This window comes from Dasypus novemcinctus, chromosome 4 (assembly GCF_030445035.2).
Source record: "Dasypus novemcinctus isolate mDasNov1 chromosome 4, mDasNov1.1.hap2, whole genome shotgun sequence".
Lineage (NCBI taxonomy): Eukaryota > Metazoa > Chordata > Mammalia > Cingulata > Dasypodidae > Dasypus > Dasypus novemcinctus.
Genome location: NC_080676.1, coordinates 25120992 through 25139596, shown reverse-complemented (window position 1 = coordinate 25139596; position 18605 = coordinate 25120992). Strand labels below are relative to the sequence as shown.

Genomic DNA, 18605 nt, shown 5'->3' with positions numbered 1-18605 from the left:
TAAATTCCCAATGCAGCACTTTTTCTTTCCAATAATATGATACTTTTGAAAATTTTCACAAACTGAGAGGAAGGACACAAGGCAGTGAAATCAAGAGGCCTAAAGGAACAAAGATCTCTGATAAAGGAAACCATATGGGCAATTATAAATGCTAGTATTATTTCATTGCTTTTTTGCTACATTCCTCCACTTCTTACTTCTTATTAATGCTAAAATCCAAATGCAAAAAATAGTAATGATAAATCTATGGTATTGGGCATGCAAGGTACAAAAAACAACTTGTAACTAATACAAAAAGAAAGTAGAGAGATAGGGGTACAGGAACTACGTGTATATATATATATACACACACATATGCACACAAATACTATTGAAGTTAAATTTGTATCAAATTAAATAGGATAATTTTATATTTAGGATGTTAAATTTTAATCCATGGTAATCTAAAGGAAAATATATGAAAAATGTATATCCAAACAGAAATTGGGGTGGCAGACTTGGCCCAGTGGTTAGGGCCTCTGTCTACCACATGGGAGGTACACGGTTCAAACCCCGGGCCTCCTTGACCCATGTGCAGCTGGACCATGCACAGTGCTGATGCATGCAAGGAGTGCCGTGCCACGCAGGGGTGTCCCCCGTGTAGGGGAGCCCCACGTGCAAGGAGTGCACCCCATAAGGACAGCTGCCCAGTGCGAAAGAAAGTGCAGCCTGCCCAGGAATGGTGCCGCACACACTGAGAGCTGACACAACAAAATGACGCAACAGAAAAAAGAAATACAGATTCCCGTGCTGCTAACAACAGAAGTGGACAAAGAAGACACAGCAAATAGACACAAAGAACAGTCAACTGGGGTGGGGGGGAGGGGAGATAAATAAATAAATAAATAAATAAATAAATAAATAAATCTTAAAAAAAAAAGAAATTGGAAGGGACACAATATCATACAAATATAAAAAATCAAATAAGTATGAAAGTAGGCATTAATGCAAATTAAGGGAAAACAGGTATAAAACTTACAAAGACTAAATAGCAAAATGGCAGACGTCCTGAATTACTAGTAATGACTTTAAATGTAAATTGATTAAGCACTCTAGTCAAAAACAGAGATTGGGAGAGTGAATAAAAAAGCATGACCCAATTATATGATTTTTACAAGAGGCTCACCTTAAATTCAAAGACATAAGTAGGTTGAAAATGAAAGGATGGAAAAAAATATACCATGCAAGTAGTAGCAAAAAGAGAGCTATGGGATAGTTATACCAAGATCAGATAAAATAGACTTAAAGACAAAAATTGTTACAAGGGGCAAAGATAGTCACTATATGTGGATAATGGGGTCAATTCGGTAAGAAGATGCAACAATTATAAGTATATAAGCACCTAACAGCTAAACCCAAACTATATAAAGCAAATACTGACAGATGTGGGAGAAATACATGGCTGTACAGTAATAGAAGGAGACTTTAATATACCTCTTTCAATAATGGATAGAAAACCAATACAGAAATAGAAGACTTGAATGAAACTCTAAAACAACTAGACTTAACAGACATATAGAACACTTCACCCCAAACAACAGAATACACATTCTTTGCAAGTGTATATGAATCATTCTCCGGATTAGACCATATGTTAATTCATAAAAAGTCTTGAAAATTTTAAAAAAATATTGAGACTATGCAATGTGTTTTCTCTGGCCACAATGGAAAGAAGTTAGAAATCAAAAACAATGGGACACATGGAAAATTCACTAAGAAACTGAACAATGTATGCTTAAACATCCAATGGATTAAAGAAGAAATCACAAGGGGAATTAGGAATGAAAATAAAAATACAACCTAACAAACATATGGGAAATAGCAAAGGCAGTGCTGAGAGGGAAATTTATAGCTCTAAATGTATACATTAAAATAAGATTTCAAATAGAGACCTAACCTCAAATCTGGAAGAACTAGAAAAAGAAGAGTAAACTAAACCCAAAGTGAGCAGAAGGTAGTAAATAACAAAGATTAGAGCATAGATTAATGAAATAGAGAATAAAATACAGAAAACCAACAAAACCAAAAACTGGTTCTTTGAGAAAAATCAATCAAATTGACTAACTTTTAGTTGGACTGACAAAGGAAAAAGAGAGGGAGCAAATAACTAAAATCAGAAATGGAAACAGTGGACACTACTACCGACCCCCCGAAATAAAAAGGTCTATAAGAAGATACCATGAACAAATGTATATCAATAAATTATATAACCTAGATGAAATGGACAAATTCCTAAAACACACAAAGTACCTACACTGACTCAAGAAGAAATAGAAAAATCTCAACAAACCAATAGCTATTAAAGATATCCAATTAGTATTCAGAAACCTCCAAAAAAGAAAAACCCAGAATCAGATGGGTTCTAAGGAATTTTACCAAATATTCTTAGAAGAGATAAAACCAATCCTGCTGGATCTCTTCTAAAAAATTAAAGAGGATGGAACACTCCCCAATTCATTATATGAGGCCAACATCACCCTTGTACCAAAGCCAGATCAGGACACCACAAGAAAATAAAATTATAAACCAATATCTCTTATGAAGATAGACACAAAATTCCTCAACAAAATACTAGCAGATGGAACCAACAGAACATTAAAAAAATTATCCACCATGATCAAGTGGGACTTATCCTAGTTATGAAAGAGTGGTTGACCACAAGAAAATCAATTGAATAGTACACTACATTAACAGAATGAAGAGGGAAAACCACATGATCATCCCAATTAATACAGACAAGGCATTTGGCAAAATCCAGTCTCTTTCTTGATAAAAACACTTAGAAAACTAGGAATAAAAGAAAATTTCCTCAACTTGGTGAAGCACCTATATAAAAAACCCACAGCTAACATCATACAAAATGTTAAAAGAATGAAAGCTTTCCTTCTAAGATTAGGACCAGAACAAGGATGCGCATTGTGACCATTATTATTCAACATTGTACTGGAAGTTCTAGTCAGAGCAATTAGGCAGTAAAAGAAATAAAAAACATTCAAACTGGAAAGGAAGAAGTAAAACTTGCCCCTTGAGGAGATGACATGATCCTATATACAGAACATACTGAGAAAATGCACAGCATAGAGTTAAAAGATAAATTCAGAAAAGTGGCAAGGTACAAGATCAAAACCCAAAAGTCAGTATTATGTCAATATACTAATAATGAACAATCAGAAGAAATAGAGGAAAAAATCCCTTTACAATAGCAACTAAAAGAATCAAACATCTAGAAATAAATCTAAACAAGTATGTAATGGATTTCTACATAGAAAACTACAAAACTTTGCTAAGAAAAAAACTCAAAGACCTAAATAAGTGAAAGGACACTCATATTTTTGAATCAGAAAATTAATATGGTTAAGATTCAATTCTTCCCAAAGCAATTTACAAATTCAACACAATCCCAATCAAAATTTCAATAGTCTTCTATGGAGAAATGGAAAAGCAATTCCTCAAATTTATGTGGAAAGGTAAGGGGCTCTGAATAGCCAAAGCGATCCTGAAAAAGAGGAATGAAGTTGGAGGACTCACACTTCCTGATCTTAAACCTTATTACAGAGCCACAGTAATCAAAATAATATGGTAATGGCACAAGGACAGACACAGAGACCAATGGAATTGAATTGAAAGCTCAGAAATCAACCCTCACATTTATGAACACATGATTTTTGATGAGGGGATAAAGACCACTCACTTGGGAAAGAATAGTCTCTTCAAAAATGGGGTTCAGAAAATTGGATCTCCATTCACAAAACAATGAATACAAAAATTAAGTCAAAATGGATCAAAGACCTAAATATAAGAGCCTGAACTACAAAACTCCTAGAAGAAAATGTATGGGACCATCTTCAGGACTTTGTGTTAGGCAATAGATTATTAGCCTTTATACCCAAAGCACAATAACAACAAAAAGTGACTATTTGGGACCTCACCAAATTTTAAAATTTTGTGCCTCAAAGGACTTTATCATGAAAATAAAATGACAACCTACATAATGGGGGTACATATTTGGAAACTGCATATCTGATAAGGGTTTAATAACCAGAATGTATTTTAAAAATTCTTTAACTCAACAACAAAAAGACAAACAACCCAATTTTAAAAACGGGCAAAGGACTTGAATAGACATCTCTCCAAACAAGTGGACAAAAAGCACATTAAAAAGGTGCAGCACCATTAGCCATAAGGGAAATGCAAATCAAAATCACAATGAAATACTATTCACACCCAATAGAATTACTGCTAGTTTTTAAAAAATGGAAAATACAAGTATTGGAAAATACAAAAATTGGAGAGGTTGTAGAGAAATGGGAAACCTCATTCATTGCTGGTGACAATGTAAAATGGTGCAATCACTGTGGAAGACCATCTGGCAGGTCTTCAGAAAGTTAAGCATAGAATTACTATATTATTTGGCAATTCCATTTCTAGATAAATACTCAAGAGACTTGAAAGCAGGGACTCAAACAGATATCTGCACACCTACATTCATAGGAGTATTATTCACAATTACCAAAAGATGGATGCAACCTAAATGTATATTAACTGATGAATGTGGTATATACACTTGATGGTATATTATTCATCCCTAAAAATGAGTGAAGTTCTGGTACATGCAAAAACATGGATGAACCTTGAAGACATCATGTTAAGTGAAGGGTGATGGGAATGTTTTGGTAATGGATGATGGTGATGGTAGCATAACATTGTGAATATAATAATCAGCACTGAATTATATATTGAATGTTGTTAAGAGGGGAAATTTTAGGCTATATATAGAAATTTAAATCTATGGAACCACACAAACTGAACAGTGAGCCCAAGTAATGAACTATAGTTAATAGGCAATTATAAAAATGTGCCTCCATCAACACCAATACCAGGTTTAATAATAGGGTGGTATATGGGAATCTTTTATTTTATCCATGATTCTTCTGTAAACCGACAAGTTCTCTAATTTTAAAAAATGTAATGGGGTGCTATGAGTAAGAAGGCAACCGTTAAGTCAAACAATATGTAGGTTTCTGTTAGATGGACAAGGACAGGAGGGGTGGTAGAAGATAAAGATCAAGTTGGGGGAAACACACAGGCATGATTTCAAAGTAGTTTAATATTGTTGGAGTTTTGAAGCCATGGTGTGGGTAGCTCAAATCCAAAGTAATTCTGGAAAATCAGTTGGGAGACATGGAGAATCGTGTACCTCTTTTTAAAGAGTTTCTGCTTCAGAAGATTGGCAACAGGAATACATTGAAGGGTTTTCAACAGTAAATAAGATGATCCAGTTTGTGTCTTCAAAAGATTTCTTGGGTAATAGTGTGGAAGATAAAATGAAGAAATGTGAAATGATTGGCAACAAGAATTTTAAAAATAGAATTTCAAGGGCCTCTGGTGAGCAATGAGAAATTTCTGAATTAAGGCAGCAGTAATGGAAATGATGAGATGGATTTTTCCCATTCCCAGGTAATATTTAATTAGCACCCGATGGATGTAAATCTTTTTGTACTGTTTGTTGTTTTGAGATAAGATTTGAATTAGGTATGCTGTCAACATCTAGAAATATGAGGGGAGAAAGGGATCAGTCTAGGCTGATAGCATGACTTTTTAATTTCTGTCTTGGTGGCAATAAGATGGAGGCTGTTGAAAAATGGACAGATATGAAGCAAAGTATCATAAATTTTTGTCCGGAATGGCAAATATTGTGCTTGTAGGGTCAACGGGACAGCTATGGAAGATGTCGCATTGGTAGCTAGGTATCTGGTCTGGAGCTCAGGATATGGATCTGAACCAGATACAAATACATGGTAGTCATACCAATGGTAGAAGATGTCAACAAATGTTTTAAGAGTTTGCCCAATGAAAGCATGTGAGTGATGAGAGAAAAGGCCCTGGAGTTTATTACTTGGTTAATTGACTGGATTTATTCAAATTATTTCCTACTTTGACAATCTAACTCATCTACATTTCTCTCTAAAAACCTGCAATAGTCAGCAGAGTTTTTCTTACCTCTCTCCCTTCAATTTTAGGTATGCACACCTATATCTTCTGTAGGATTTTGGGAGTGAGGATCTTGAGCACAAAAAATGTAATTTCCTGAAAAGTAACTACAGGTTAAGTGAACAAAGTGGAAGCAATAGATGTTATCTAGCTGACCATCCATACTGAGGAATTGAACTTGGTATTACACACATGCAAAAAGAAAAGTGCAGTGACTATATTCCTATTTCAAGCAGGTGCAACATTAGTCAGATCCTTTTACTGCAAAAACCAAGAAGAACAAAATATGAAGGCCTTTTATTATGTTGTGTCCTACAGTGGGAAGCCCTAGTGATTTGATGGAATTACTGCTATCAGAAGTGCTCCCAATATTTTAGAAGAGAAAAATAACTTTCAAATCTAAATTGGTGGAATTAAAAACATCATCTTGTGAAACATTACACAAAATTCAATATGAACAAGTGTGCTCTAAGGCAAAAAAAGGAAATAACACTAACTTAGAGGTTCTCACAGGTATGTGTGTGTGTGTGGGGGGGCGATGTTGCTTAAAAAGAATATCATTATCTGCATCCCACCCACAGAGAAATTACACCACCATCTAGGGTGGCTATGCTGGGAAAGCGTTTTAACTACTTACCAGGTGATTCTAAAGTCCAGACAGTGTTTTGACACTTGTACTCAATACACAGGCAGAAGATGGACAAGGAACAAAATCTAGGCCAAGTATGGCAAGGAAGACCTTAGAAGTCATATTGCACCAATGGCTGACTATCAGAAGCTCATGCAAAGAATCCACAAAGAACTACTGAACAATGCTTCTTATTGGCCAAGTATTCATTAACGTATTTACACTAATTCTGATATTTATCAATTTAAAGAGAGGCCTCAGAGAAAAATCAACATATATGATGAAAGGGAAAGAACAGTGCAAACTACGCTACAAAATGATTACAGAACTGGGATCACCTTAGTTTCAGAAGAAAACATTAAGCAATAATTCAACAATTATTTTTAAAATTACAAAATCTCTGGTGTCACGTGGATGCATGTTATTTTAGCCATTTCCAGTAAAACAATTTGACAATATTTTCCCAAAGATATTCTATACAGTGCTAACAATTATTAAATGTATATGTATGTATTTTTAAAGAAATAAAATATTCAGACTTGTAAGAAGTAGTCTCAGACTGTGCTTTTACCCACAGGGAGTCCTTTATGATGGCTTTTCACAGGTTTCCAGGGACAGGACTTGATAACTGATGATAACATCTGCCCTCTGTACCCACTCTCCTTCCTGCTTCTCAGTTGGGACATTACACCTTCTCTTATATTTGCAGCCCTGGTTTTAGCACCAGACAGCACAAAATTTGTTCTAATATGAACCTGGAAGTCAGCACAACAATCTTTCTTTCAGGGCACCTCAGTGTTGCAAGACAATAAAATAATGTGTAAGGATTGAAAAGTATTGACATTTCCATTTATGAATTTTGTCCAACCTGTTCTTAGTTTAATGAGAACAGAATAGTCATGTCATCAAACAGCCCACTGTATTTTGTACCTCTCTTGGCACAACACTTCCCTGTGGTACAGTTTATTACATCATGCCTTGTTTACCCTCTGCTGTTGTAGGCTAATGTAATGTAATAAATAGGATTCACCTTTGATTCTCCCAGTCCCATGACACCTAGACTTATACAGTGCTACAAAATATGAGTTAGATGAATGAATGAAAGAACAAATGATGAATGAATGAATGAATGAACCAAGCATCTCATTCGTAGGCTATTGTGTTAGTTGTCATGCAAATCAAATGAGTATATTTATTTTGACTTGCTCACTCATTCATTAAATCAGTTTTGACAGAGAACCTTCTACGTGTTCAGTACTATGCTGAGTGCTGAGGCATTAATGGTCAAAAAGAATGGCCCCTGTTCTCTAGAAGCTAACAGTTCTCAGTGAGAAAAAGTCAAAATCAGCAGGGCTAGGGATTTAAGTACACACAAATATATATGTCGATAAATGTTACACCCATGCATTTAACTGAAAAATAAGCACTGGTAGTTAAGATGAAGTACTAGTGTCACTAAGAAGGAGAGATTAGGAGCATCTGAAGGATATGAATGAGGGGAATTCCTGTCATCTCCTATTTGGCTACCACACAGGGTCTCTCACAGGGTTGAGAGAACTGTTACATATGGCAATTCTAAGAAGGGGATAGAACTGTAGGATGCCTGACTGATGGAAAAAAGGTGGATAAAGAGAAAGCTTGAGGGAGGTATGGGTTACTTAGGCTAAGGTGTTACTGAGAATCTTATCCACAAACCAGGTAGAGGGGACAGGCAATAATGAGTAAAATTTAAAAAATCAAAGAAGCGAGTTCATCTAAGGACACCCCAATGAAAAATTGGGGTGGGGATGAGAACCTTACCTAGAAGTTTAGCAAAATACTCTTAGATGACATTAAAGGTACTCAATGGAAGGAGAACATTATACTGTTAAACATTTTTTCCAAATCAGGCTCTTCCAATCTGACAAAGAAGAGGAATAAAAAGGCCTGCTTCTGAATGAACACATTAGAAACTGGAATATACATACTCTTCCTTGTCCACCTTTTCTCGGAGCTTCTTTAGTTGTTTACTTTGACTGAACTTCAAATTTTGAATTATGTTCTCAAAGTATTCCTCTTCATTGTAGTTCAACTATATTACATAAAAATATTTGGGGAGAAGTATTAAAGCTAGTATCTTCAAAAGATTTGCTAAAAACACAGAGGGAATATCTTCTTAAATTCTATCAGTTAATAAATTTAGCAGAGAGAGCATTAAAACTTACCAAAGAAGGATTTAATTCAAATTAGCCTACTTCTATCTTACAAGCCACTGCAGCTCTAACTGAATCACCACTTTAGTCTATTCTTTCATAAGTAATCAAATGAAACCAGGAGTCAGACAAGCCTCACAATGTTAATATTTAATCCTTGCATGACAGGTGAGGATAACAGCACATTGTTCTTTAGTACTTACTATGTGTAGGGACTCTGTCAAGCACTTTACATATATATTATACCCATTTAATGCTTATTAGTAAGGGCTGGTATCCTCACTTTGAAACTGAGGAAACTGAGGCACAGGGCAATTAAATCCCTTGCTCAAGTGCACGAGTGGTGGAGCTGGGATTTGAACCCAAGGAGCCTGGCTCTGAGTCTGCTCTTGGCTACCACACTCCTGCAGTAAGGACCCCCAGGGCTTGCCCACCAGAACTAGCTCAGTTAAGAGATCACCAAGCTTTTCTGCAAATGGAAAGGGAGGAGAGGGCACTGCAGTTTACCAATCCCTGCCTCAGGCTAGAAATCCCTGGGTTAGGAATTACTGTCATCCCTGGACTGGGGCAAGAGTCAACTTGTCTCCAGAGTTTCAAGCAGTGATGGTAATCACAGCTGAACAACAGGATGCTCAGCTGAGTCTAAAGTCAGTGTTAGAGGGACTTTAATCCCCTGAGTTTCTGGTTCTCAACCTTAGGTTGTTGTATTTTTTTAAACAAAAGAGGTGTGACCTGCTGGATTCAGGAGGGGAACAATTAGAAAGTGGAAGGAAACTAGATTTGACCAAGGAGCCTGAGAGCTGCCTGTTGCTCAGTCCAACCGATGATGCTACCTCGAAGCCCACCCTTTGATGCTCTTTAAATAACACTAGATTTTTCTTAGTATTCTTAAAATGCAATACATGGAAAACAAAATAACATTACTCATGTCGATCAGTTACAGTTCAGGCCAACACAATTTTGGCTTCAGTGCGAACGGTTTTACACAACGACCTATGGTTGTAGGCCACTTCACCAAATTTCTGGCACCCCATAGCTAGAAATGACAGTTACTGACTCCAGGTATCATTAGCCCAGAGTCGTCATAGAGACTTACCTCAAGGTATTCATTATCCAGTTTGTTGTTATTTGTAATAATGTCATCAGGATAGCCGATTCTTTCTTTAATTGCTAAGGCCTATGAAAAGTATAACATTGAATGTGCGGATTATTTAACTGTCAAATACAAATATCATAATTTACCTATCACTAGCAATTGAATAACTTGATCCACATGGCTTACAAATAACAATAGTATATGACAACACTTGGAGACCTCTGCAATCTGCTTCTTCCCAGGGCTCAAAATACTAAAATAGATCTGGAATTTAGCCTCTAATGCTCAGTTCTCATATGCTGCAGCTTTCCCAAGAAAATCAAAATGAAAACTGGCAAGTCATTGTTCCACATACATTATATTCTTATGAATTTTTCTATGAAAAGGCTTTTTCTTCAATTTTACAGGAGTAATATTTAGAACATCCAATCTAGCAGCTTATAATTATCTTTCCACTTCATTGATGTGGTTGAGAAAACAGAGATGGCTTACAGGTTTAGTGCTAATATTCTTCCTGAATATTGGTTCCTGGGAGTTTTAATGTTCTGTTTTGGTCTCTAATGCCAGCATACCCATCTTTTGCAAGGTTAAATGAATGACATCAATTAAATGAGTGGAAAATAGGTTTCTCCCTGTTATATCAGCTCACATTTATCACTGGTCTATCACTTGGTATTTCTAACTTTAATTTTTAATTTCTTTTTATTACTTTATTATTATTTGTTATTACTTTCTATTTACTTATTTCTCTCCTATTTTTTTCAAAGATGCTTGACTTTTGGCTTTTCCATTTTACCCTGCTCTTAGTTTAATTAACTTAAAATTTTCAAGGGGAATTAAGCCTCTGTCTCTGAGTTATATGGTTCACCAGAAAATGTATGTGGTTTTGTTATAAATCCGCTATATATGCCCAAGGATTTACCAAATGGAACAGGTGATGTGTGACTGACGTCAGACCAAGCCCTTTCTTTTTTTTTTTGCAGGTTTCTGCACCACAAGCTCATTACAAACCACTTCATAGGTACAAATTAAGCCCCACCCAGTGGTACTTTATTTCCAAGGAGATGTCCCCAGAATGTTCAGAGACAAATTCTGCGGAAAGTAAAATGTATCGCATTAAAAAGGATGTATTGTCAAATACTTTGGGTAAATACTGTGGCAAAAACATGAAACAGGTTTCTGTGTTGTGGGACTTGACAGAGTCTAATTTTATTTGGAGGGATTAAATTGTCCAAATATTCATTCAACAAATGTTCAAGTGCCTAAGAGCCAGGTACTTTGCAAGGAGCTGAGGATGCAATACTAGGCAAAATTGTTGGCCCATAGAACTTACTGTGAGAGCAACAACAGAGAATGAAATGAGTATCAACTGTCAGGTGTGATGTATCATGCTACAAAATCACACCCCAGGAGCACATAACCCAGTCTGGCATGAGATCAGGGAAGCCTTCCTGCAGTACATGTTTCCTAAACTCGTTTGATCATGGGATATTTTTGTGGAATGTGTAGGTCTGGTTTTCTAGGACACCACTTTGGGAAATCTAGAGGCTAGAATAATCAAAGAGGCTACACCAAATGGTGTCATGTCATGGGTAGCGTGGGCCTAAATTCTAGGCCTAACGCATGTAGGACTCCTTAAGAGCTGAAAAAAACAGTCTTTCCAGGTGATTTAATTGTGAAAAACTGGATTATAGGCTGATTCTGTTATTTCAATTGGTTAAAATAGATTTATTGCAATATAATCCTCCTGGGTCAATCCAAAGAATGGTTGGATCTTCCCACCTGCTCCCGCCCATCCCGCCAGATACAGAGGAATAATCAGGTTGCATGTCAATGTTGCTCATAAAGCACAAACAGTTTTCAAAGAATATGCTTTTGATGACCTCTAGTTTTTATATAGTTTTCAGGACAAATGATCTAAGTAAATTTAAGCCTAAGATTTCTGTAGTTATCTTAACTGTATTCTTATGCAATATATTAGAAGCCTCAATAAAAGTCAAACAAAGCCGGTGGATAGAAATAGTTGCTAGAAGGCTCCTTTGACATCTCCTTAGACCACCTTATAATACACAAATATAACGTACTATCTTACATTTGTTTGAACAGAAATTTAATAGTTTTCTTCTTAGGTTATGTAAAAAGCTAAATTGGGCATGTTTTAAAAATTCTGCATTAAATTTTGCAATTAAAAATTTCGCATTAAAAATCAAGGGCTTTTAGATGTTCCATGAAAGAAGGAAAAATATGAACAATTGATATATTATCTTTTAATTCCTTGTTTTCTGAGATCTTGCTTAAACAAAAGTGAAATGGTAATATTTTCTTTACTGGTTGGAAAGAAGTAATGAAAGATGAAAATCATGAAATAAAATTTACCCCTGAAAAATGTTTCTAGAAGTATTAACATCTTTTAGGAGCTTGCATTTATTTATCTAATCCTTGATAATATTTTTTCTTATTTAAAGTTAATCTTTTTCTTTAAAGAAATTTCTCTTTGATAGTGAACACTGCCTTGATTATTACCTTTTCTTCAGCTTTCTTTTTTGTTTCAGCATCCATCCAAGTAAGGTCATCTAAAGTCTGAATAAATACTTCTCGGATCTGTGTAATCAAATCCTCAACCTCAAACCAAAAGAACAGAAGACAAACTCAGGCCACAAATTCTTCTTTGTAACATAAATTTTTAAGAAATAGAGCTACGACCTGTCTTTATCTGACTTGATAGCATGTTAATAAATGTTAAGTGTATAGACAAACTGCGATATAAACAAAAGGGTGGGTATATGTGGAATATTACTGCCATTAGTACACTACTAGTTAAATAGTTCTTAATATATACATCAGTAAAAAACATCACCATCAGAATGTAGTAGCTTCCACTGTCATTTAACACTAACATAAACTATTAACTGTCATTGCCACCAGTAGTTTATTTAAGCATGAAGTAGCATTTCAATAGTTTCTTTCATCCTATTTTTAAATTTAATTGTTTTTATTTCAGTAACAATGAAAAGTGGGATGCGTTTCTTATACTACAAATAAACGTTATTTTACCTTCCAGGTTTTGAAGACAACATTAATTCTTGGCCCATTTTGCTAATGGAATAGATTATAAATGATTGTATCAATAAAACGTGTGTCTGGGTACTCTAGACAGGCACACTGCTTTTGGAAAACAGATAGCATGTTTTAGACTAAATAATGTGAGAAGCAGACTTGGGAAACAATGTCAAATTATGATCCAGAGGTTTTCTGCCCGATTAACAAAATCTTAATGAAATTATGGACTATTGGAATTGCCCATTGATGTAAACAAATAATTAATAGTTTTGTTGGGCTGGAAACATTACCACATGTTTACTCTCTCCAGCAAATGCTGATTCTACATAAAGCCTTCCCACAGCATTTTCCATATTCCCATTGACATAGTTTGCACAACGTCTCCAAGTTGCTATTTCTGATGTTGTTCCATAAAGGGCCTGTGAAAGGGAGAAAGGAAATGGCATATGACCAGAAGTAGAAGGCCGGAGCATGCTAAGAGCACACGTTTCACGAGGTTCTATTCTTTCTGTCTCTCTTATGTTCTTGCAGTATGTATTGTTTTTTTCCTCAAAAGGCATGTGTCCCTATCTTAAGATATAATTCAATTGGATTATTTATATATGATTTGAAAATAAGATGTATTTTTCAGTGACATGTCCAAGTAGGACCTTCGGTCATTACAAGTTAATAGTTTTCTGTATAGTTTTAGAGAAAAATAAAACCCTATCATGACTGCATATACATAAATGGGAAGTAATGTTGAACAGATGCAGCAGGGGGGACATCTGATATACAAAAGAATACATTCCTAAAAATATTAAAAAATAAAAAAAATTAAGTTTAAGTAAAGAAAAACACATTCTTGCTGTTTACTATTTCAGCTCAACTCTGTATATTTAGAAGAACTATAATTATACACATTTAAGTACCAATAATGGGGTTGAATTAGGTAAGGGAAATTCAGCACAATACCATCCTTTCCATTCTTTATTTTTAGAATGTGTTTAGACTTCCTTTTAAAGAGTAAAATCTGAAGATTCTATTCAGGCACAGAGATTTTCTCTCCAGGACACCAACCAATACATTTGTTAGAATCTTCTTCCTCAATCCCTCTTACCCTGTCCCCTCACAACAGGATTAAGATGATGATTGCTTAAATAATGTAGATGCAGCCTAAGAAAAGGCCTTAGGGTTATGTCCAGGTAGGTGTGCTTTCAATGGATTGTCCATGTCAATGTAGTCCATCTATGTATATGTCCAGTGTGCTAGGAGCACCTAAAAATTAAGCTAATGGAGATAGACACCTCTGAAATTATTTTTAATATAACAAAATTCAAGCCAGTAATCTTTCATGAACTGCTTAAATAACTTAATATAGCTTCTTACATTGCAATGTAATCACAGTGCCACAGTAGACAGTCAAGGATGACAAAGCCCATGTGAACTGATTTCCTTCCTGGGCAACATATCCTATTTATGGGCAAAACAGTCAATGTTTGGCCTTTGTCTCTTGGCAAAGTTAACCATATCCTAGCAGTGTACATGGCAAGCCACGTATCTCCTTATGTTTAAGTCTTAAGAAAAAAGAGATTTTTTTTCTTCACCTTGCGGAAAGCATTTCTGGACTCCTTGTAGCTTCGGCTGAGGCTGCTTACAAGATCCATTATGAACCGCCAGGACATTAAATTTTGAAGATCTCTGTATAAAAAAACCCACCACCCAGCAACAGAAAAGATGAGGCTGCAAAGCTTCTAAAGAGTGATATGAAATGTAAACTTTGAGGATATGGGCACTCTGACATACCTACCTGGATGTATATTTGGTAAGAATGAGTTTAAGTTTGGTTAAATATTCTGGAGCATAAACAACCACTTCTTCCTCATTTGGAATTGTAATATTCACAGTTGACATGATTTGATTTGTGAAATTTGACCAGCTGAATGGCTGGGAAAAAAGCAGGCATAAAACATTGAGTAATTATGGATTTCTCTTTTCCAAGATTCAATTATGATTAGAGGGTTAGACATTAAAGGGTGTTGGTTGCATCATTACATAATTATTGCAATAGTCAGTTTAATATTTGTATAGGATATTTCCTCCTTAATTTTTTAAACCAGTTTTTGAATTAAAATGAGTTCTGCAACATGATTATTCAGATAGCAGAATTTAAACTATTTAAGAGCAAAAACAAAGCCTCTCATAATTAGAGACTATACAACTAGAAATTAGGCTCATCGCCACCTTCATGATCTAAACATAATTAAAAAACAAGAAAAAGAAACCTAACTTTAAAAATAAGGCTTCCTTGATTTATACAAAAATTGAAATATATGTAAAGTGTTTATCTTTTAAAAGTGAATACTAATAAACAATCCATTTGAACAAAGTAGTACATCTCAGTGGGACATACGCTGTAAATGAAAACATACTATTATAGCAGAGGTATGGTGATATTAAAGATACAACACAAATGGTCCAATTAAGCCAAACATAAAACATTTTAAACTATCAATATTCAGTCTACAGTGGTTCTTCCTACAGTTTTTTTTATGCTTTAAAAGCTAGGTTGCCAAAAGAAGGAGTTGTGCCTTTCTATTATTTCTTAAATAAGAACTGTGGTTATTCAATCACCAGTGGAAATGTAAAAAAAGCCAAGGAAGTGAGATTATGCAAACCTTGCTGAAATGCCACATTTTAGTGTTCGAAAATGTTTAAGAAAATTATCAGTATCTGAGGCTCTATTATTCTAATATAATATGTATCTATATATAAATATGCTGATCACACAAGTATGAAGTTCTTTGTATTTTTCTTGATTTTCTTTGGTTGTTTAAACCATTCTTTCTAAATATATTTATTAAACACTTAGTATATTAAAAAGTTCTGTGTGAGGGGAGCAGATGTAGCTCAAGTGGTTGAGCACCTGTTTCCCATGTACAAGGTCCCAGGTTCAATCCCTGGTACCCCCTACAAACAAACAAACAAACAAACAAATAGAAAACAAAATGCAACTCTCATTGGTGAGCAAACGTAGGTCAGTGGTTGAGTGCCTGCTTCCCATGTAAGAGGTCCTAGGTTCAATCCCTAATATCTCTTTTAAAAAGTTCTATGTGAGAAATGCTTTACTCAATAGGTAATTCCCTTAAATAAAATCTTTTTTAATACACTTAGTGCCAACAAGAATTCCATCACTGAACGTGGTAGTTTGTAGATTTTCCCATGGATGTTGCTTCATTTCCTGATCATGAGTATCAAAAAATACACAAGAATAAATACATAGCTGAAAAAAGATAATTAGATACTAACTAATGAAGTACAATTAAGCAAACAATGTCAAATGCTGCTTATTAATGGAATCTATGGGAAAACTTTCTTTTTATCTCTTACGGTCTAATTTTTCATTTTTGTTCTGAACACCACAGTAGACATTGATAGGAGCATGGACATTCTATAAATAAATTATTCTTTTCAGAGTTTAAAAATGTCGTGCCTTTAGTGTTTGAGTATTTAAGTCAGATGACTACATGATGTTTTTTCAGAAAGATTTTCCATTTTAATACTTTCTAAGCCCTTTTCTATGAAGTCCCTAATATTATTGCATAGCTGTCTTGAAATTTTACCTTTGAAATTCAGTGCTAATTTAATGATTAATGATTCAACTTTCACAATGTTTAATGAAAAAACTTAATGACTTCAGCAAAGTTTTTTTTAGATCGTGTCATGAAGACAAATGGTTGGTGTCATCTAAATTCATTTTGAACTTCAATTTATTTTAATAAGTAAGAGATCAGTGAATTTTAGGAAATAGCACTTAAATGTTTTAATTTTAGGGAATGGCACATAAGAGAGTACATAAAACTTGCTACTTACCTTCCCATCGATCTCTAATGAGAAGTTATTCTGGATCTGGGCCAAGGTCATTTTGTTATAAAGAAGCATTGGATCGTTTCGGTCTTCAGGTTTAGTTGTAGCCTATGGATTTAATTTTTGATCATTATTTTTGAACTAAGAATTCTTTAGAAAAATGCAACTACATATGAGGGTAAAAGAAGTTTGGGATAAATATACCATATAATTTGATTTCAGTTCTATTCTGTAATTGTTTTGTCATTTATTTTAACAGATCAAAAAGTGAAATTTAAGAGATTCAGTAACAATTATCAAGAGTTGGCTGCAGTATCAAGTATAAAATTCTTTCAAAATCTTTTTGTATTTTGATACTTGACAAACCACATTATGCAATCAATATTTGTAGCCCTCTTTTCTCAGGTTAATGGCCACTGCAGTTTTGTCTCCTATTGTTTTATAGAGTAATAACTCTCTTGGATATAGTCATTACCAATTTATCTCTCAAATACTCTGTCTCCCCAACTCCCACTCAGTACCTCAGTTAAAATACAGGCCAAAAAAAACCACAAAAAAAACAAAAGTCTCAGCAAGGATTTTAAAACAGGTAAAACAAAGAGAGTTCATAGTAGCACAGTTAGGGTGCAAGTTATCTGAGAAGAGTGACAACCCCAGTGACTGTCTTCCCATCCTGCCCAGTTTCATGCTCTATACTCAAGAGCATCCATTTCTTTTTCACCAAATCTAAATAAGAGACAATTGCAATAACTCCTCAATTAGTAACTGATGTGAATAAATGCAATTTTAATGGAAAGAGATAAAAAACAAAGGTTTAAAATAGAAATTATGCTCCAGTGTCAATGAGTCCAATTTCTCCTTTGGGTTACTTATTCATTCATTTATTTAAAACAATTATTGAATATCTCCTGCATATAATATCATGCTGAACACACAGAGATACACAGTTGATACATGATGACTAACACTCATCCCAATCTTTGAGTGGAGTCTAAGAGAGGAGAAAAAATATAGACACAAATAATTTTGAGGTCTGAGAACTGCAGAGTTGAGGTTGGTGAAGGTAGTCCATGGTCAGGGAAGGTGCCAAGTGGTGAATATCCTGGGAAGCAAACTGTCCTCTAACAATTCTGTTACTAACACAGAACCACACAGAACCCATCAAACTACCATTCATCCAGCTGCAGCTTCAAGTACAGTCTCTCTGATAGGAGTTTTTGTGTTTCAGATGGACCCAGAAAATCCAAAATTGCCTTGAAAGATCTTCAGGCTTCAGGACTAATCAAGTTAGAATGGCTTTGTTAAGAGGTGGAAGATGTAGGGGAACAGGTTGTGGTTTGTAGTGCCAGAGGGAGCTCTATGGAGCCTATGGAGAATCTGATCATAGGTTCAATCAGTAAATCGGATGCCACTTGGGACCCTGGCAGAGAAAAAAGTGCCAACCCAGACTCCAAGGGTTCATCTGGAACTAGAGGAAATTCAGGAATACACCGCTTGGGCTTTGCTGCAAAATTTTTGTCTGATCTCCCTTGAACTCAGCAGACTGACAGTCCGAAGTCAGTGGCATCACCCTGTCATTTGACCATGTTCAGTTGTGAATGCTTCTTAGCAAAGCAATGCCTTAATGGTCAGAAACAATCTCTGAAATCACCTTAAACTTAAATAAAATGAAATTAAAGTTAAATAAAAATTGTACAGGGCAAAACTAAAACAGCTTTTCTGAATATTTTCCAACAAGTATGTATTGAGCCTC

The 18605-nt window shown here is 35.0% G+C and overlaps 1 protein-coding gene across 3 annotated transcripts in view; it reads right to left on the bottom strand.

Moving 5' to 3' along the window:
* The window catches only part of MME (membrane metalloendopeptidase), a 120153-nt gene that overhangs the window by 36173 nt on the left and 65375 nt on the right, over positions 1 to 18605 (bottom strand). For all 3 annotated transcript variants that reach the window (XM_004448464.4, XM_004448466.3, XM_004448465.3), the window contains exons 10-16: positions 16859 to 16960; positions 14796 to 14932; positions 14593 to 14686; positions 13297 to 13425; positions 12470 to 12568; positions 9947 to 10027; positions 8626 to 8729 (exon numbers count right to left, since the gene is read on the bottom strand). In XM_004448464.4, the coding sequence (XP_004448521.2) occupies positions 8626 to 8729; positions 9947 to 10027; positions 12470 to 12568; positions 13297 to 13425; positions 14593 to 14686; positions 14796 to 14932; positions 16859 to 16960 (746 nt within the window). The remainder of the gene's footprint in view (positions 1 to 8625; positions 8730 to 9946; positions 10028 to 12469; positions 12569 to 13296; positions 13426 to 14592; positions 14687 to 14795; positions 14933 to 16858; positions 16961 to 18605) is intronic.